General features: G+C 37.6%; 1 protein-coding gene across 1 annotated transcript in view; it reads left to right on the top strand.

Annotated features, from left to right (window-relative positions):
• Positions 1-21943, top strand: part of Cdc42bpa (CDC42 binding protein kinase alpha) — a 218551-nt gene that overhangs the window by 118558 nt on the left and 78050 nt on the right. Inside the window, 5 exon segments of the mRNA XM_052737792.1 lie at positions 501-667; positions 3320-3442; positions 10774-10907; positions 20635-20877; positions 21095-21205. Coding sequence (XP_052593752.1) covers positions 501-667; positions 3320-3442; positions 10774-10907; positions 20635-20877; positions 21095-21205 — 778 coding nt within the window.

Genomic DNA, 21943 nt, shown 5'->3' on the forward strand with positions numbered 1-21943 from the left:
ACAGTTAGGGAGCTCATCTCTCGGGAAGACTAATTCTTCCTCTCTCAGCTGTCATAGTTGCCTCTACTTCTTTGTCTAGGGATGATTCACTGATGACTGGCCATCCTCTCGGATATCTTTAATGTGCATTCGGAACAGTACCTCCCTTTAGAGTTTTGAGTTTCAGATTCTGTTAATGAACACATGTAGATGGTTTTGTCTACTGTTCCAGCAAACTTGTCAGATTGTTTTAAACTACTAATAACCCTTCAATAAACTTTGTTTATAACTTACAGAGTTTTGAATTTAAAGGTAATTTGCTGATAGAAGTTTTCATTTAAAAATATGTGTACGATTTATGTAAGCTTATGGTAATTTCACAGAAAAGTTTTTATGTAATTCTGTGGGATTCTAGTTGTTTTACTAAAGATATTCAAATCTGTGTCTTATATGAAGAATTTAAAAAATTTTTTTCTTCAAACTTCATTGCAATATGCACAACATTTTGTTTTTTCATTCAGTGTTCTTTCTGACCGGAGCTGTTTACGAGTCACAGCAGGTCCCACCTCATTGGACCTTGATGTCAATGTCCAGAGAACTCTAGATAATAACTTAGCAACTGAAGCTTATGAAAGAAGAATTAAGCGGCTGGAACAGGAGAAGCTTGAACTTACTAGAAAACTTCAAGGTAAATATTTTAATATTTTCCTTATTTGAATTGAACTTAAAGTGTTTTAAGCTGCATTACAAGGGATTGTTTTTATCTTCAAAAGGAGTCTTTTTGTAAATGGTAAAAAATGTACTATGGAGAAAAGAGTATAACACCATTTATGTAAATATCATACAATCGTAAACAACACAATGATGTGTTTTTCTATAGGTGTAGATATGTATGTGTAAATGTATGTGGATGGGAGCATGAAACTGTCAGGAAAAAAGTACCCTTCTCATGCTGACATAACACTTGAGTGACTTTTCATAATAGCTATGATAGTCCTTACACATCGTTACCATCACACACTGTGGTGATTTGAAAGCACACTTTAAGCTTCTTCTGCACTTCTTTGTCTGTGGTGATTGTGATCTTTCTCTAGTCTACTCAGTGTCACAGAACCCCGCAGGCAACGTTGCAGAGTTCCTTTACACCCTCCTTTCTCACTGGTGGCTGATGATACTTCCCTTGCTCCCTCACTGTCTCCTTTCCTTCAGAGGCTCTTGCTGTATTTGTGGAAGGATGCCTTATTCCCTGCATCCCTCTCTTGTGCGTGTGTGTTCCTCAGTTAAAGTGTCTGCTGATTCCTAGAGTCGTCTGTGAGTTTGCTGCTGCCTTTGTTTGCTCTTTGACTATTGGTCGTGATCTCCTGCAGTTCCAAATGCCTTATAACTTTAATTATATGACTAATGTGAGTGAAAATAAGAGAGACAATTGAGTTAATACTATTTCTGCCTCAGAAAATGTTTTCCCACTCTTTATCCAATCACTGTTTGAGCCTGAACAAGGCTGGACAGCAATCTTCATTAAATTCAATCCACCTCTAATGTCAGAAGTGAAGGGAGGATTAGGTAGAGCCTGGTCGGGTCTCTTTCTCCTTTGCTTGTGACTCTGGGAGATGTGTTCTCTTCTTCAGCCTCCTTGTCTTACTTCGCAAGATGGAAGGAGTAAGTAAATACCTTGGTGAGGAGACGGCCTCTGTCCCTGACTCGATGCAGATACACTAATAGGATAAGAATTACTTCTCTAAGTAGTGTACTAGTCCCTACCCCCACATTTTCCAGAAGATTTGGTGGGTTTTTCAGCATACTAGTCCTCAATTTTAGGAGGCTAGCAAGATGGCCCCTGTTGACAAGCCAAACGACTCAGGTGTAACCTTGGAACCCATACGGTAGAAGGAGAGAACTGACTGTCGAAGACTGTCCTCTGTCCTCTACGTGAGTGCAGTGGCATGTGTACCCACATGTATAACACTCCTCAAAAAAAATTAAAATATCCCTCCGTTTAGGTCAAGCTGCAACCTGGGCAAGGCTCCAGGTTAGAGCCATGAGACAGCCCTCCATCTTAGACTGCCTTACTCTTCTATGGGTCATTTTCTTCGGCCTTTGCTTCACAGTTCCATAATGGGTTTACAAAAAAGATTTTTTCAGTGCTTATAAGTTTATAGTTCAAAGTTATTTAGTATATTTTCACTTGTAGCAAAAGGACAGTAGAGTAATAGCCATTCCTGTTCCATTTCATTACAAATGAGAGCTTTCTCTACCCTAGACTTTGTGTGGTTTTGATGCTTGAATTCTTTAGTTCTTTTCTAAGAGAGTGTTATTTTCTAAGCGAGTACAGATTTGGGCAAAGCAAACTTTGCTGACTAAACTGTCTTCCAAGTCCTGAATAAGTGTCTTTTAAATAAACTAAAATAGTGGGTGTTCTTTTCCAAACAAATAAAACAGGATCAATTTTAATATGTTTTGAACCTGAATAAAAATACTTTTTAGATACCAAGGTAATGATCAGATGTATGATGTAGTATATCTTATACTTTTTATTCAGGCTAAGAAATGCATAGCGATGACCATGCATGTAAGGTTCATGATGCATTTTATCTATGTGTGTGGTTTGTGTTAATTCACCAAGAACTGCACTAAGAGGGACTTTATTTAGGAACCCTTTCCTAAGTAGCAGAAAAGCTGTTTTAGGACAAAAGGTGGTTTCATTTCTGATTATAAATTATTCTATGTCTTTTGCTAGTACCTGGGAAATAAGCCTTATTATAATGTTCATATTGCTTCATACATTTTATCTTCTATATACAACTTTAAGATAAATTGATCTCTATTTCGATCAAGTGTTTTAACTAAATTGATAAGCCAAATCAAAGGTCCTGTAGCTGGTCCTTTAATTTCCTATATAAAATCCAGAAGTTCTCCATGTGTATGCACTATGTAACAGTACATCTACACCTTTCCTCATGTCTTATTCAGTTCTTCATATGTTGTATGAAATGTGATTATTTGTAATCTCAAGATGATGGTCTCTGCTAGGAAAAAACCATAAATGTCTGAATAGTTAGTTAATTCTTTGTCATAGTTGGTCAATAGTACTTCAAACCCCAAGTCTCATATATTAGAAAGTTGAGTCATTCAAGTCTATGTATTTGGAGATCTTGCTTACAAACTTTAAAAAGATGCAATGGAACTGTATGCTTTCATGTGTTCTTAAGCTTTTTCAGTGAGTAGATGTTCTGACCAGATGTTTTGGAACTATTAAAAAAGTTGTGTAGAGATATGTTGACATTAGTTTTAAAAACTGTAAGTCTCTGATTTTCATTTTTGAATTCTGTTTTCTTTTCAGAGTCAACACAGACTGTTCAAGCTCTGCAGTATTCAACTGTTGATGGTCCACTAACAGCAAGCAAAGATTTAGAAATTAAAGGCCTGAAAGAAGAGATCGAGAAACTAAGGAAACAAGTAGCAGGTCGCTTTCTGAGGCTCGTCATTACTTTAGTAGATTTTAAGAAATGGTTTTACTCACACTAGCTGTCTATTGCATCCTGTTGATGTTATGAGTTATATGACACTGAAGAAAAGGCAAATAAAAATTAGTTCTGGTTCCATGGAGTTCATAATATGATCTGGAAAGTAAATATGTAAGTCACCATTGCCACACAGGTGAAGGGGCTTTAGGGAAAGTAGAAAAACGTCCATAGAGAATACATAGAAGGCACACCCACCTAGAGAGACCAGAGATGACTAACTGAACTACTAGTGTTAGAATTTGCCTGGAAAATTATATAGATGAGTGTGAAGTAGATGTGAGGTTTGAAGAAGAGAAGGGTTGCTGCAGACGAGAAAATAACACATACATGAACATCAAGTAACAAATCAATTTCTCTTTTAGTATTGACATTACTGTGCCCTACAAAATTTCAGTATGTCATATTTTCCTTCTTGCTCAAATGTTTAAAATTTTTTCACTTTGATTCAAATTGAGAAGTATGTCATTTACTTTGTGTGTTTGAAGAATTAACTTCTGTATTTCTCTAATCAGTTTTACAATACCCTTTGTAATTTCAGCTCTTTTAGAGTTGTTGAGGTTTGTTTTGTGCCTAAGATATGGTTATCTTAACCTATATTCCCTGGGCACTTGTGATGAATGTGCATTCCTGCTATTCTAGATGGTTTGTTTTATAAATATTTATTAGATCCTATTGGTGGAGAATATTTTTGAGGTTTTCTATAGTCATGTTGGTTGTCTGTCTAGTTATAGTATTCATTATTAATACAGGCATAATTCCCCTCCTGTTGAGCAGGCCTTAAGTCTAATTATATAGCTATTGGTTGCTGCCAAGATGTGAGTGCCACTCCTACACCCTTAGGAATATCTTGCATACTGGTCATTGTTGTGGTTCATAGGCATACTGACATCTCTTTGTTGCCAGGTGGAGCAGAAGTCTAATTCCCAATTTGTTCTCCACTGACACTGTGGAAACCTCTTAATCTTAACCAGTTCTTGTTGGTTTTTTTTTTTTTGTTGTTGTTGTTGTTATTGTTGGTTTGTTTTTAAAACACCACCTTTGTGAGTGTGCTTTGGCATCTCTTTGTAGCCTCAGGTTAGAAATTCAAATTTAGCTCCCATGGTTGACAGGGGTCAGCATGGGAATACAGAGGTTTCAGAGATCTGCCTGCCTCTGCCTCTTGAGTGCTGGAATTAAAGATATGCACGACCATGTTATGTGTGTTTCTGTGATATTTAAGTCAAATATAACAGTAGTTTTCTAAGAGTTTTTTTTGTTTTGTTTATCTATTGTTAATGATTTTGGAGAATGACAGGACCTTTCATGGCCCACTCAATATGATGCAAAGACCTAAGATGTCAAAGATCAACCTGGGGTGGTGGCTCCGAGTTTGTTGTTTTACCCCAGTGGAAATTAAAGATAGATAGATCCTTCTTGTGCATAACAGTGTGGAAACAGTCTTTATTACGTATCACTGTGGAAAAGGGAGATGAATTTCCAAGAGTTGGGAAGAGTATCAAAGAATAGAAAAAGCTGTTGAATTTCCTTTGTGTGGAGTTTCTGTAGTGCAGTGATAGAAACTGGACAAAAACAGATGTAATCTTTTTGGAGATTGGTTAATTGCCTGGGGCCATCAAAGGTTAAGTGACTAGAAGACCCATGTGCTCTGTGTATGTCCTCCTGAACCAACCAGGGAGATGATCGTGTTATGTTCATGCTTGCCCACACAGTTAGGAATAGTTGAAGCCCACCCTTACCCATCTCTGAGTCTGCCTTAGTTATTGACCTTGACTGATTGCTAGCTGTTGAGCTAATTGAACACCATTACTACCTTTTGACCTAGCTGGTGTCTTGCTAACTATTCATTATATTAATCTTCATTTGTTTTCAGAGCCACTAAAAAGTAGCTAGAGTGTTATTGGTTAGCTCTTTATCTATGGGCTGGTCTGGGGTGTCTTTCCTGAAATAGGTCCAGCACTTTAGAAGCCATTCTTTCTTATGACTTAGTCTATTGTAAGTTATTTGCATTAGAAACAATGTATTAAAAGCAAGAATATGCAATAAACAGTAGTGCCTTCCATGTTTTTCCCAGAGGAAAAAGGTCTCATGGAGGCTAGCCAGCTGGCCTGCCATCTTTGGCCTTGCTTCAATGGCTTCTTTAAGCTTGTTTGTCTCTTCTCAGGTCTGCTTGGCTATCTCATACCAGTCTGCACTCATTCTAACTAATTTTCCTTAGTATCCCAGACTCTGTGGTTTTAGCCCTTAATCTTCCTTTTAAATCCAGCTGCTGTTCTCTCTTATACATATGAAGAACTTGCAGTTTTCTTCATAGGCCCCTTCCTCTTAGTCTGCATAAGAGCGCTGTCTTCTCCCTCACTAATAGACAGGGTATCCGACAGCCCGTTCTTGGTTCTTTGCCTAAGAAGACCGGGATTTTGGGGCGGCTGTGTTCCCTTATAAGTGTTGCCTTTTCTAGGTTGTCATCTTCTTAAGGTCCACTTCTGGGATACATGAAAAGAAAACCTGGGAGCTCACTACTTTTATTCTACAGGTCACAACATTCCAGCTGGGCTCACCACATTTCTTAGTCTTCTTACTTACTTATTCATTGATCATTTATTCACTTTAAAATGTAAGGTCCAAGATTTTTATTTGTTCTCAATGGGAAATATATCAGTTATAATTCCCAAAAAAATAGAAGTCACCGGAGTCAGCTTTTAAAGAGATGGATCTGTTGATGTTGCAGCTTCAATATGCATGCGTGTATTTTCAAGAGATTCTCCTTGCCTCTAGGATAATGTAAGAATTTCTCAATGCTGATTAGAAGTCCTTCATCGCCATGCATGTGTTTGTCTCTCTTCAGCTTTATTTGTAGTAACTGCTCGCTTTTTCTACCCTGATTCTACGCACATCAGATTATTTTTAGATCCCATGTAATGCTTAACCTTCATACATATGAGCTTCCCACCTTCCATTTCAATTCTCTCTCCTTTCACTTGTCTGTCTGTCAGCATCTGTCTTCTGTCTGTGTATGCTTGTTGATTTGCTGGAAACGTCTTTTTCATAACCCCCTACTTATCTATAACATGTCTCAGTATTAACATATTTGTGTCTGTACCATGTCTTCCCTCACTCACCACAGAGCACAAGCTCTTTGAAAACAGGAATTTTAAATTGATTTATGTTTGTCATTTTATCCACTAGTATGTTCAAGTCCCTATAGGATTGATTATACTCGGTTCATTAGAAACCCAACTCAGTGTTTGTTGATGAATAAGTGAAATGCTCCTTCTTTGAACCCATCATACCCTTTTCCTAACATTTCTGTCTTGTTGTAACAATCCAGGCACGTCTAACGAACTTCATTCTCCACATAGCACACAGAGAGTGTCATCCTGTATTGGGAAATGTGTGATACCAGCTCCTCCCAGCTTCCTTCCTGTGCTTCACTCCCACTGTCTTCTAAATCCCACACTTGCCGGGCTGCTCTTGACTCACATTTTTTTTTTTTTAAGGTTTTTTTTTTTTGTTTTGTTTTGTTTTTTTTAATTTATTTTGCAATACAATTCAGTTCTACATATCAGCCACGGATTCCCTTGTTCTCCCCCCTCCCGTCCCCCTCACCTTCCCCCCAACCCCCCTCCCCATTCCCATCTCCTCCAGGGCAAAGCCTTTCCCACAGACTGAGGTCAACCTGGTAGACTCAGTCCAGGTAGGTCTAGTCCCCTCCTCCCAGGCCGAGCCAAACAATCCTGCATAGGCCCCAGGTTTCAAACAGCCAACTCATGCAATGAGCACAAGATCTGTTCCCACTGCCTGGATGCCTCCCAAACAGATCAAGCCAATCAACTGTCTCACCCATTCAGAGGGCCTGATCCAGTTGGTGACCCCTCAGCCATTGGTTCATAGTTCATGTGTTTCCATTCATTTGGCTATTTGTCCCTGTGCTTTATCCAACCTTGGTCTCAACAATTCTCGCTCATATAAACCCTCCTCATTCTCGCTAATTGGACTCCCAGAGATCCACCCGGGGCCTTTGACTCACATTTTAAAATCATTTCCCAGTGGCAGAATGAAATTAGTAAAATCAGTAAAAAGACTGTTGAGAGAAAGGGTTAGTCCTCTTGTTTTGGAATTGTTCTTACTTCACAGGGTTTCCTGTGTTGGATATGTAATAGTCACTCCTGTGTGCTCTTTCATTCCGTTTCTCTAGTACCCCTCTCCCCTCCCTCCCTCCCTCCCTCATCTTTTAACTTTTTAAATTGTGGTAAAATATATCTACCAAAATTTGTTTTAACAGTTTTTAATACTTCATTGAGAAATATTGAGCATTTTCACATCTTGTACAACTGTCATCACCAGCTGTCTTTTTAAATCATCTCTAAATAGAAACAGTATAAAACAATAACTATTTTTCTACTGCCTCAAGGCCCTACTTTATTATTTCATAAATTTGACTTTTTCAGAAACTTCATATAGCAGAACTACCAGTATTCATTGTTTGTATTTGGCTTATTTCACTTAGTATAACATTTTCAAGGATCATCCATGCTGTAGGATGTCTACATTAGAATAGATTTTGTTTTTGCCTTCATCTATCGTTGGACATGCAGGTGGCCTTTGCCTTTTGGTCATGAGTAATAATGCAGTTATGAACACAAATTTATAGTTTCTGGTCAGGTTCCTATTTTCACTGTTTTTGAGTATATATCCCGTAGTGAAATTGTGGATCATATATTTTTTTGTTCTTTTCAAAGGAATCCCTATTCCATTTCCCATAGCACCTATACAGTTGTTCATGTCCACTGTTTAAATTCATGCATTTTTTAAAACTTTAAATAAATTCACTTTATTCTAATTAACTCACAAATGAAAACATCACACAACTAGTTGAAGGAAGCCCCTGGACCAGTCCCAATCTCTGTCCTTCTCGTAACACTTGGATGCAGTGAGACCAGCCATTCTGAATCCTTAGAGCCTTCCCAGGGCTTTAGTCTTTCACTGTCAGGTACTTTTCTGTTCTCTTATTCACCACACGAAAAGATCAAATTATGACAGGTAGAAAGTCTTCATTCAGAGTTGCATTCTTTTTTTTTTTTTTTTTTTTTTTTTTTTTTGGTTTTTCGAGACAGGGTTTCTCTGTGTAGCTTTGCGCCTTTTCCTGGAACTCACTCTGTAGCCCAGGTTGGCCTCGAACTCACAGAGATCCGCCTGGCTCTGCCTCCCGAGTGCTGGGATTAAAGGCGTGCGCCACCACCGCCCGGCCAGAGTTGCATTCTTTATTCAGACATACATAAATTATTTGCTGGGTTCTAGAAGGTATTGGGCACTGGTGGTAAAATTGAAAATAAAGCTATACCTCTTTCATTGTTAGACGCAAGCTACTTGAAATACTTTTACATTAGAGCTAGAGGTAAATGCAAGCCCCTCAAGACCCGCTTGACTCCGAAAGAGAAAGTGTCAAACCCTCATCCTCGTGTCCTGAGACCCTTCTCGAACAGGGTCTGTGCATACACAACACCTGCCAACCAATGACTGACTTCAGACTGACTTCCTTAGAGCCATATCTTAGAAAACTTAAAACCCATGATTTCTAGAGTTTTCTTAATATCTGCTTTTTTCAGTCCATTCTGAATTCTCAGAGGGCTGAGCCAACACCTGTTTTCCTACTGTATATATAGTGTATATATCAGCTTCAGATACCATATAACAGTTAGTAAACATACATTTGAATGTCTACAGGTTAAAAAATGAAAATTTATGCCCTCTTTTTAACTCTTTTGTATGAAATATAAAGATTATTTTGTTTTCTAAGTGAAATTTTTATTACGTATAATGCACTTTTAAAATTCCCTGTTATTGCCCTGGTATTGGCAAATACATCCAAATCCTGTGTGCCTCCATCACTACTGACCTAGAACCAGCCCTGGCGGCTGCTCAGGTAATGGGCCAGCAATGATAAAAGAAGACCACCAATGTTGGTAAATTGTGTTGTGAACCCTGGAGTGAGGAGGAAAATCACTGGATATGGGTTGCCATTTCTTTTTGGTTTTTTGAGACAGGGTTTCTCTGTGTAGCTTTGCGCCTTTTTCCTGGAACTCACTTGGTAGCCCAGGCTGGCCTCGAACTCACAGAGATCCGCCTGCCTCTACCTCCCGAGTGCTGGGATTAAAGGCGTGCGCCACCACCGCCCGGCTTGGGTTGCCATTTCTAAAGCATCTTGATCATCATGGTGACCTTCTGATGGAATCTATATGTTTTTCCCAGATACTGTGTCTTCATTGTCTTCTTTCCTCATATAATGAAGCCGTTTATTACTCATGTTTTGATAAGACACTGGAAATATTAAAATGTCTCGCAGTTTACTGATACAGATGTGAATTCTGTATAAAGATGTATAAATTCTTTAAAGGATAAATTACATATGTGGAGATGGATCAAATAAATAGGCGAAAGGGATTTTTACAATATGAGACAGAGAAAAATCACTCATAGTAACATCTCTCTAAAATCGTGAAGTTTTTATCTTGCTTGTAAGTAAACATTGGGTTTTGTGAAGTTAGCAGATATATTTCTAGTGAAGCCCTAGACTACCCAAGTGCTTTATTTCTTGTATCTTTATGGTAGGCTTCAAAATAGAAATTAAAATTCCTAACTCTACATGCAGTATGTAGAAGAAAAAGTTTGAATGTGGTTATTATTTTTAGTCAACATTTGAAATGCTGGTTTTCTTTAGGTGAGTCCTAAAGGAATAGACTGATGCACATATTTACTGCTTTGAGTTTAAAGTTAGTTGTTAGCATTTCACAGTAACATACTTGTAATGTTCTTAAGGCAGACCTTTTCTTCATAAAGGAGGATGAATGACAGCTATTTCCTATGAGACCCAATAGCCTGAATTACTGGCATCTTAGAGTAGACTATCTTCAAAATACTACATATAATTTATGCAAGTTGAGTATATGTCTTGATTTTAATAAATATAGGCTCATTTATATATTAGTTTAAAATAATTTCATAATAATTTTGATTTTAGAAAAAAATCTTATTTGCAGTTATTTTCAAATTGCATAGTCTTTGGCACCTTATCCAGAATATGCTAAATCTGTCTTACATAATTTTCCCAAATGAAGAGAACTACCAATATGCCTTTTAATCCAAAAGATGGGGAAAATAAAAATTAAATTCTCTTTCTGAATAAATACTGCTATTACTTGTTGTGCATAGCGATATTCTATTTTCATTTGTTTAGGTTGTGTGTCTGAATCAAAGTTTTGTTTGTTTGTTTTAGACATGAATCATTTGGAACAACAGCTTGAAGAAGCTAATTCAGTGAGACGGGAGCTAGATGATGCTTTTAGGCAAATCAAGGCTTTTGAAAAACAAATCAAAACTTTGCAGCAGGAAAGAGAGGAGCTAAATAAGGTATGCATGTATGAATGGGTCCTTAAAGCTATTTCTACGTTTCATCCTTTATAATTAGAGTATTGGAAGTATTTCTAATAAATGACAATATATATTTTTCTATAGAAATTTGAAATGCAATTTGCATGATAACCTAAAACATTAGTTTTAAATGGTTTAATTTTTCTAAAGATTGATTTTATTTTCAACTATGTGTATCTGTGTGGGGGTATGTGCACATAAGTGTATGTGCCTGTTGAGGCCAGAGGCATTGGATCTCCTGGCACTAGAGATACAAGCAGTTATAAGTTGCCTAATATAGGTGCTGGGAACCAAAATTGGGTCCTCTGCAAGAGCAGTAGGTGCTCTTAACCACCGAGCCATCTCTCAGCCCCCTACATTTTTAATAATTATTTTGGTGTGTGACATTCTTCATTAGCTGGTAATAAGGGAACTCAAATTCTTAAAGCTTTAAAGGTTAAAATCTTTTGTTCATTTGCAAAGTTAAAAGCTTTGACTTAGAAACGAATGTTACTGAAAAAGACAGAAGAAGAACAAACAGTAGAATCTAATGTCAATAAAAATTTAAATAGAGATTTGAAATTGTAAATGATATTTAATTGTGTTTTCTAATTGCTAATGTGGTCATGTATCTTTGACACATATGTTCATTTTTTTTCATTATAATTTGCTGGTACAAACACTAATAAGTTATAATTTAAAATCTCCTCCATGATTTATTTATTCGTTCTTTAAATGTCATTTTCTTTTCCAAAGCAGCATGGGGGGAAAAAAAACTAGATATTTTCCTAAGAACTTTGTGTAACATTTAAATGATACTAGGCATTGCAACAAAATTTCTTCATAACTAAGATTATATAACAACCCACTAGAGAAAGTAGGAAAAGGCTTGAACCACGTGTTGGTAAGTACTGTGAGTGCCGCTAACAAACTCAGCAAACTGGGGACTAATGGCAGTAGTAGATAGTAGTTTCTGGCACGGGATAAATTGTATTTAATGATTTGATATACAAAATACTAATTAATATAGAAGGGATAAATTATAAGTCTTACTACCAGTAAGAAAGTGGAATTAAAGTAAAACAACTTTATGCTGATAAGGGAGTTATTACAGATGAAATTGAATTAGATGAGCACACTTTTAGTTTGTACTTAACTGCAGTTTTGAGTTTTGGTTTGTGTAGATTCATCTCAACTGAGGGGCAGTATAATAGCACTTGGCATTTATGACAAGCATTCTTTTTCCTTTAATAATAATGTAATATTAGTGGTTTATGAGTTTGTATGTATTGGTAGTATTATACAGTCAAATTTAGTTAACACAATAAACATAAAAGTCCAGTACCTTGATTTTTAGAAACAAGTCTTTGGGCAATTTTTAGTACATTTTGGTGCTAAAAATTCTGCTAGTATATTTTGGAAAGATGTAGTGTTGAAAAGAAACATTATACCAGTAAGATTTAATAATGAATAAGTGATTTGGTTAATGGCCGCTGGCAGGAGGAAAAAAAATGTCATTTTCTTTGCATCCTAACCAATGCTCCTTTGCTTTTGTCTTTTCTGTAATAACCATCCTGACAGTTGTAAAATGATGTCTAATTCTGCTTTTGATTTTTCGTTTCTGTGGTGATTAGTTTATCTTGAATATCTCTTTCTATAGCTGTTGGCTTTTTTTGCATGTCTTCCATGGAGCACCACTGTCCACTTAGGGCCTCTGCTCATTTTTAATTAGTTTAGAAAGATTTTGTTTTTATGGTAATGCCGAAATGTTTCCCAGTATTGCAGTTTTATATTCTCCCATATGGTACAGAAGTGTCTGTGTTCAGTGATGTCTCATATGCTGCATTGATTTCTCCTAGTCAATCTCATCTGTATTGAGACTTTGGTCTAACACCATGTCCTTGTAGTCAGTTTGCATTTGTCTAATTTTTTAAATGGTCATGTATCTTTAACTACATGTCTATTTGCCACTTTATGTTATTTCTTTTACAAAATGCCTTTAAAATGTACATGTTTTTCTGTTTGGTTATCTTTTTTTATTTATAAGAATTCTTGAAATTTTCCAATGTCTTTCATTAAATGTGCAGGTTAAAGACACCTGTCAGTGGCTGTTCTGTTTCCTTCTGACTAACCAGAGCTTGTAAGTGTGATGTACGTTTGTCAGTACACTTAAGTCAGTGCATTTGCTGCCTCATACACTACTAAGAAGTCAGAGGTTTAAAAAAAATCTCCTAAATTTTATCCTTAATTTTAAAAGCCTGGTCTTTGGTATTTCTGTCTCTACACATTAGAAACTCACTTTTGCTTAACATGTTGTCGCTGGGATCTTACTCAGTGCTTCCTTTGGTCCCTGGTCCTTGTGATCTCTGTGGAAAGAATCCTTATAAGACAGAGACAAACAGCATAGGCTAGACGATGGGTGGAATTTATTATAGCACACAATGGAATAGCTTCACACGTTCTCAAGGGATGAGAGTTGACAATAGTCAGAGAGGCCATTGTATCAGCCTACACTTCGGCAGGCCTTATACTTTTTCTGAAGGGTGTTTTCATCGTCCAGGTGACTGATAGGCCCATTTGGATTGGCTCTTCTGGAAGAGGATGATCATATATCTTTGTTATTTCTGAGAAGGCCTTCAGCAAGAGAGTAGTCTTGTAAATTCTTAATGTGCATCCAACCAACCAGGGCCAGAGATATGACTCAGACTTCATTTTTTGACCAGTGATCAAAAGTCCTGCTACTAGTTATGAGGGAGGGGTTCATTCCTATTAAACTCCAAACTTGCTAATACCTAACTAGCTGCCTGACACTGTTATAAGAATTCAGTTTTCCTTTTTCCAATATGGCTAACCAGTTCCTTGTGGACAGAATAGTTGCTCTTTCCCCAACTGCAATGGCACCTCCGTCACACAGCAGATTCCCTCAGAAGTTAGTCTGTAGCCCTGGAAAACTGGGATGGAATTTTAATTGAAATTGTATTTCATCACTGATGAATTATGGAAGAGTTAACCATATGTACATTATATCAGAGTTCATGCATGGTTATCTACTGAAGACAAATGATAATTATCTGCTATGCTTTTATTTTTTTGAGTATACACATAAATAAAAGCATAGCAGATTATTATCATTTGTCTCCAGTAGATAACATCAGTTTTTATCTTCTGCACAAAATCTGAGAACTGGTTACAACCCTTCAAGTGAGGAATCTATATTACAGAAGAGTAACCTCCAAAATGTTTGTCCAGGTGTTACTAGAGAAGAAAAATGCACTACTTCTCTCCACTCCTTTTTTTTTTTCTGAGTCTCCTAGGAAGTCTGAAGAGAAATGTCTTGGACCTCTTCTCTGTGCCTTTGGAATAAAACTTAACTATTCTAGGCCACAGTTAAGCCCCAAATAACCAGCTTCACAAAAGAAGTCCCCATAGTCCAGGGCACGTGCAGCCTCACCTTGAAATGCCTCCAGAAGGTAAATGAATTTTCCCACTATTGAAATTTGTTTTGAATTACTTTCTATGACTCACATTTAGGAAAGGCCCCAAGTTTCAGTGACATTTGTTTAGGTGGGCTAACTGTGAAAAACATAAAAGCTGTTTCTGTCCAGTGCCACAGTCTTTTAATCCATGAATGTGATATCTTTCCATATATTTAAAGTTATTTAAATTTTAGTATGTGGCTCGGTTGGTAGAGTGCTTGCCTGGCATGTACAGAGCATTGTGTTCAGTCTCCAGTCCTGCCTAACCAGACATGTTGATGCCTGTAACCCCTGCACAAGGGGGAGAGAAGCAAGATCAGAAGTTCAAGGCTGTCCTCAGTTATCTGGTGGTCATGGTCAGCCATGAGTCCCCATCTCAATAAACAAACAAACAAAATAGGCTCTTTCATGAAATTGTTTGCCTTTCTTTAAATTGTTGTTCTATTATTTCATATTTTAAATATCTTTAAATTTTATGTTTTCTTCCTGGCTTGCGTTAGCAGTTCTCGTCTAATACTGCTGGACTCTTTATTAGCAGGATATGTTTTATATTTTTTCAAAATTTTCTATAAATAATAACTGTTTTGCTTCTACCTTGGAGTTTTTAAGGTTTCTATTTTTTGTAAGCTTACTGTATTAGCTGGGACCTCAGAATAGTGTCAAATAAAAATAGTAACATCAAGTATCAACCTGTTGATGATTTTAAAGAAAATGCCTTGTACATTTTACTGCTAATGCTTGCTATATATGTTTTTTGTAAAATATTTTCCAGTAGGTCAAGGGAATTATTTTCTATTTTTATTATTTTGCTACTCGATTTTTGTTATTAAGAATAAGTATTGCGTTTATGCATTGTTCATTCCTATACACCACTTATATGATTCTGATTTAAAACATTGTATGGTGAATTATATTAACAGAGTTTTTCTAATATGAAACACATTTTTTAGTTTGAATGATAATATGATAGCATAGGTCATGTTTATATAGAAGATTATGTTTTAAGTGCCATCCATGTATGTTTACACACACACACACACACCACATATATATAAAATGTTTCATCTTCACAACAATCCATGAGTTACGTATTATTTTTATTATTCCTGTTTGACTAATACTGATACTGAATAGTGAGGTGTTAACTTGCTCATGGTCACTGACGATAGAAAGTGGTAGAGCTAGCATTTCCATATATGTTGAGTCTAACTCAGAAGCTCATATCTAGGGATTTTATACATCACTGGAAATGATTTGCTCGTAATAAGGTTTTTTAATCAATTTCTATGAAAAGTTGGCTTACACTTTTTTTTTTATTTAATGCCGAATGCCATGTATTGAAGGAGGGAGGAGGTCTTAAATACAGGCTTACAGTACAATGGGAGAACCCCAGAGGGCAGAAGTTTGCTACAGATGTTTTACAATCTTGCATCTAAGCTGTTAACGCCTATTATGCAGGATATACAGACAAGGATCTTCCCTTAAGCATTCAGGAGGGTGGAACCCGGCAGGGAATTAGCATAGGGAGGATATCAAGGTCAAGGTCAGCAAGCTAGGCAACAGTTACCCAAAACGGGGGCCAGAACCCTACAGGTCCCCCTTCTACTAAAACATGAGCTTCTGACTTAGGTTGTGTGGGACGTCAGCAGGTCACCTTACCTGTCATGGAGACGCCTGCCCAGGCCACACAGGCGCTCTGTCTTAGGTTGGTGATCGTCCCCCAGGTATTACCCGTCTCTGAATACTCATTATTATACAGGCTCAATCTTGTGTGAGCTGCAGAGTTAACTACTGCCAAAGATCTCAAAGTGGCACTGGGCTTGCAATCTGTGTGTTCAACACAGAAAAGACCAACAGAAGTCCTATCCCACCCATAGCCAGTAGGCTAAAGGCAACTGAGCCATTACCTTCCTTAATGAGCCTTACTGCAAATTGGAGTCCTTGTAAGATGGTATCTCAAAAGCAAATGGAACTTGAGTTTATAAATTTATAATTTTCAAAGCCAATTGAAATGTATATAACTATTGAATTAAATTTATCATGCCCAATAGAATGAAAGATTAACTAACTGTGGTAGCTACTTTTGCTGCCAGGGTCTCCACTGTGCTAGCTATAGTAAGCAATTATGAAATGGTAATCCCAGAAACAGTAGCAGCGGTGGCCGCCACTGCTATAACAGCAACAATGGCAGCAGTAATATCAAATTCTCTTCTGGAGCATGTGGGCATCCACTGGCATGGACACAACTCCAGGAACATGAACCACCAAGGCCCATTTTTCTTGATCCCAGCACAACGTAAGCTGGCAGCTCTTCTGGAGAATCCAGATCAACAGAATCCCCCTAGGCCCTACCCATCAGAGTCCCAGAGACCAGACAACTACCTTTCCCTGCTCCCCCACCAAAAAAAAAAAAAAAAAGAAAACCAAAAAACCAAAAAACTAACCCCTACGAACCTAACAACCACTGAAACCATAAGCACACCCTACACCAACTGGGAACAACTGGCCTACACTTTTTCTTGACTGTTTTTAATATAACATCACGCTAGTCTCAGAATGTGAAACAGTGTGCTTCCTTCTTATTGGGACGGTTCTCTATTTCTTATGTGGACCCTCTGTGAAACCTGCCCTATTTCAGACTGTGTTTTCTGTAGTTGGATTTTTGTTGTTGTTTTTACTCTTTGGCTCTGTCGGGGGCCCACCACCCAGCTCCCAGAATGAATGCCTGGCCTTAGTTTGGCTTGTTTCTTGCCAGCTTTTCTTAACTTAAATTAACCCATCTATCTTTTGCCTCTGGGCTTTTTACCTTTATTCTATATACCTTCTTCACTTCTAACTCTGGCTGGCTGTGTCGCTGGGTGGCTGGTCCCTGACAGCCTCCTCTCCTCCTCCTTCCCTTGCTCCTTGATCCTCTCTTCCCAGATTTCTCCTTCTATTTATTCTCTCTGCCCACCAGCCCCGCCTATCCTTTCTCCTGCCTGGCTATTGGCCGTTCAGCTCTTTATTAGACCAAGCAGGTGTTTTAGACAGGCACAGTAACACAGCTTCAAAGAGTTAAACAAGTACAACATAAAGAAATGCAACAGTATTTGCATCATTAAACAAATGTTACACAGCATAAACAAATGTAACACATCTTAAAATAATATTCTACAACAGTTTCCCATATAACCTTCAGGCAGCACCAAGTTTTAGTATATATGAAACAGTGTGTTGCTCTTTAATTTAGAAATTTTTAGTTTTAAATAATTTTTGTATTGATCATTTTTCTTCTTGACAAATTATTTTCTTATAAATGTATCTTAAAGTTTTACCTATAAGAAATTTTATCATTTTCTTGTTGATTTATTAGTTCACTGCAGTGCCTTGAAGCACCGTCATTTGTGTATCTGTTTGAAATCTACAGAGCTTTGCTTCATGGCTTAGACTTTAGTGTTCTTTTTAAAATATTCAATGTATATCATTGAAAAGAGTATATATTCCCAAGACAGTGTGCAGACTTCTATACATAGAAAGCTTACTAGAACCTTTCAAACCCTTTTGTAGGGGGAGGGAATGTAAGACAAAGTCCCATTGTATAGCCCAGGATAGCCTTCTACTCAGTGCTTAAACCAGGCTAACTTCAAACTGTCTCTAACCCTCCCAAATGCTGGATTTATAGGCATGGGCTCTATTTCAGGTTGTCTTTAAGATCAGTGTTCTGCATTGTTGATAATTAATGATTAGGAAATTGAAATTCTTGTTGTGGTGATTTATTTTCTAATATTCTCTAGTTTGGGCAGTTTCTTTTCAATGTGCTTTAAGACTACCTTACAGAATTCACTAAATGTTAGAATGTTTTGGCTTCCTGTTCTATTGAGTTCTGTGATTGTTTAGTAATATTCCCTATTTTTAACAATGCTTTTCTGCTAATATCTAGATTTTGTTTTTCTGGTATAACAAACTACCTTTATCTGGTGAGTTTGGCCCTTTGTATCTATTTTGATTACTAATGTATATGGATATGTTTCTGTTTCATTTTTCCCTTGTGTTTGTCATTTGCTTCTTCTGTGTCCTTATTTTAACAAAACATTGTGCTAAAATGCATGTAGTATATATAGTACTTCCCATCACCATTTTGAGGCGTAGTTCATAGCATATGTGTGTTGCTATGAAACTAGTCTCCAGAATTTGTTTTTGTTTTGCTAAATCATTTCTTACTACTTGTTTTCTTGTTCTTGTTTAATTTCCCACTACTTCTGGTATTTGGGTATTTGCATTTGAATTTTACTATGCTTATTAACAAAATCTAAATATATTAAACTGGCCATCAAAATTCTTAAGGGCCTTTAATTCTGTTACTTACTTCCAATTTATTTGCAGTCTCCACAGATATTTAGTGTGTATATTTACTAGTATCTGTAAATCAGACATTTAACATGGTATAATCATACACATTTCTTCATATGTGTACCAGGCTCTTAGTCTCTATTTCCCTTGTGTTCTGTTGTTTTTCTAAAACTGTTTTCCTTCTTCCTGAAATAAAGGTGTAAAGCTTCCTTTAATGCAGATCTGGTAGTGGTAAGCTCTATCAGTTTTTGCCATACTTCAGAAGTAATTTTTCTAGATATAAAGCATCATTTTCTTGTCTTTTTGAGTGTTTTTCCACTCTTTCTGTTACTACTTGTCTCTTTTGAGTTTGATCTATTTTTGTTTTTCTGAAAGTAGAATATAAATGATTTGCTCCCTCCCCAAATCTTTTTTTTAATGTATTCCATCTGTGGGGGGGGGCATGTGTGCACATGTGTCTGTGTGCATGGGTGCACCTGCTGTGGCATGGGTGTAGAAGTCAGATTAGCAATGTGCAGAAGTCAGTTCTGTCCACCTTGCAGGACCCAGGGGTCAAGCACAGCGCCTTAACCCACTGAACCATCCCACTGGCCTCCCAAATCCCTTATTTCTTCATCTGTTTTTAATTTTACATGTATGAGTGTTTTGCCGGCACTCTTTGTATGCCTAGTGCCCAAGGAAGCTCAAAGAGGGCATAATTTCTCCTGGGATTGGAGTTCCAGATAGTCGTGAACTGGCCTACATGGATGCTGGAAGTCAAACCCAGGTCCTCTGGATAACCGCCCAGTGCTCTTCGCTGCTGAGCCATCTCAATCTCTTTTATTTTTGTAGTGTTATCCAGTTTCATTTTTACACATTTCTGGGTTTAGGTCTGAATTTCTTTTTCTTGCTTCATAAATATAAAGATTCCTATATTACATATGTGCGTGCTTTTAATTTTGATGCGTGTTTCTTTAATGTCTAAATGTCCTACAGATTCTTTAATAAACCTGTGTGATAGTTTTTGTTAGTCTTTTCTCATTTCCCAGTTTTTGTGATAACTCCTTTTATTTCTTCCAATGTCTCACACATGCAAATCTTATGCCGGTATCTCATGCTGCCCAAATACTTCTGGTGTTTCTTTTTGTTTCCTTTGTTGCCATTGATTTCCTTGTAGTGATTTGGTTCTTTGGGTCTTTGGAAATCTGTGGATATGGGCTCATGTTTATTTGCTGTTAATGTTTGAATAAGCCAAAGTTCCTTGACATTCCTTCCTCCAGTTACATTGACCTGAGTCTCAAAGCACCTCTAAGTCAGTAATCTCAGATTTAGGGAGGTTTCTCCTTGTTACTGGTCTAGGGCTTATTCTCCTCAGTAAGAAAAGGGCAATTGTTTATCGTTTATTATTTGCAATTATTCAGTTTAATTAAAAAGATCTCCCGAATATTTATTAAAGTTTACAAATAATTTTAAACATCATATCTATATTTCGACATTGTATTCATTCAGCTTCCTCTGTGCACTTGCATGTCAGCATAAAGATTTGAGGGTTAGTGCTGGAGAGGGCTCACTGGTGAAGAGCACTAGCTGCTCTTGAGGAGTTTAGTTCCCAGCACCCATGTGGGAGCCAACAATTGTCTATAACTTCATTTTCATGGGTTCTGATGCCTTCTTCTGGATTCAACAGGTTCTGTGTACACATGGTGCACATACATAATACAGGCTAAACACATACACATAAATAAAAGTAAATTAAAAACAAGTTTGAGAAGGTAAACAAGGCATCATTCCCATAATGTCTTTAGAAGTAGTCCATTTCCTTTAGTATTGTCCTGAAGTGAATCATTTTGGCTCTTCATGACTTAATAATAGCTACTTTCATGGCCAAGTGTGGTCTCTAGGTTGCAGATTTGGTAACTTATATTCTTTTTACAAAACTGTAGGAACTAGTCCAGGCTAGTGAGCGTTTAAAAAACCAATCCAAAGAGCTGAAAGACGCCCACTGTCAGAGGAAGCTGGCCATGCAGGAGTTCATGGAGATCAATGAACGACTAACAGAATTGCACACCCAGAAACAGAAACTTGCTCGCCATGTCCGAGATAAGGAAGAAGAGGTGGACCTGGTGATGCAGAGAGCTGAGAGCTTAAGGCAAGAGCTGCGCAGAGCAGAGAGAGCCAAGAAAGAGGTCAGTAGCCAGGCAGATTCTGTAGTGTCTGGAGCAGTGCTCTAAACTGCACTTAGAGGCTAGTGAAGTGATGTGCAACCCATTCTTTAAGTTTCGATAAAAGCTATTTTGTAGCTTGATACTATAAACTAGTGTGAATCTCACCCTTTGCACTATAAATTTTCTTGGGGAAAGGTACTTGGAAAAACTAATGAAATCTGCCCTTTTTATTTTGAAGCTGGAAGTTCACACTGAAGCTCTGATTGCTGAAGCATCGAAGGACAGGAAGCTGCGTGAGCAGAGCGAGCATTATTCTAAACAGCTGGAGAATGAACTGGAGGGCCTGAAGGTATCACTTGACCTCTGTGACTCCTGATGAGTTTGCTTCTCTGCAAGCTTGAAAGAAGTGCTAGCTTATTAACTCTTTCTGGTGACAAATGAAAACTGCCTGTGATTTCCAGTCCAATAATCTTAATTCTCATTCTTTCTAGTAGGGAGCTGATACAGATTTGCTCATCACATTCACGTTTGTTTAGTGGAGAGTAGAAATCCACAAAGGACTGCCTGCCTGAACAAGAGGTCCTGCTAATCTGAATTAGCATGTTGTAATAAGATGTCAGGAGTCCCTGTGTTTGCCACTTTTCTCTTGTTGTGACAAAACATTTGATGGAGGTATCTTAAGGAGAGAAACATTTATTTTGGCTGACGATTTGAGGATGTTGTTCATCATGACAAGGATGGTGTGACAGCAGGATCTTGAGGTCACGTCACATTGCAGCCAGCAATGCTGGCACTCCTCTCACTCTCCCGTTTGTGCAGTCCAGGACTCCGGGGTGTGTCTCCCACCTACGTTAAACCAATCTAGAAATGCCCTCATAGGCGGCATGCCTGAGGTTTGTTTCTGTGGTAATTCTCAAGCCGGTGAAGTTGACCGTCAAAATTAACTACCATGCCTCTGCCTGTCTTATATATGACCCGAGAGAGGCCAGCTCTGGCCCGACGACCCAGTTTTCAGTTCTAGCCTGACAAGTTACGAGCTATGTAACACGGACTGGAACAATTCCCCTCCCCTGTTTGAATTTTCTCA

This window comes from Peromyscus californicus, unplaced genomic scaffold, assembly GCF_007827085.1.
Source record: "Peromyscus californicus insignis strain IS unplaced genomic scaffold, ASM782708v3 Scaffold_14__1_contigs__length_90479793_seg_2, whole genome shotgun sequence".
NCBI classification, from domain to species: Eukaryota; Metazoa; Chordata; class Mammalia; order Rodentia; family Cricetidae; genus Peromyscus; species Peromyscus californicus.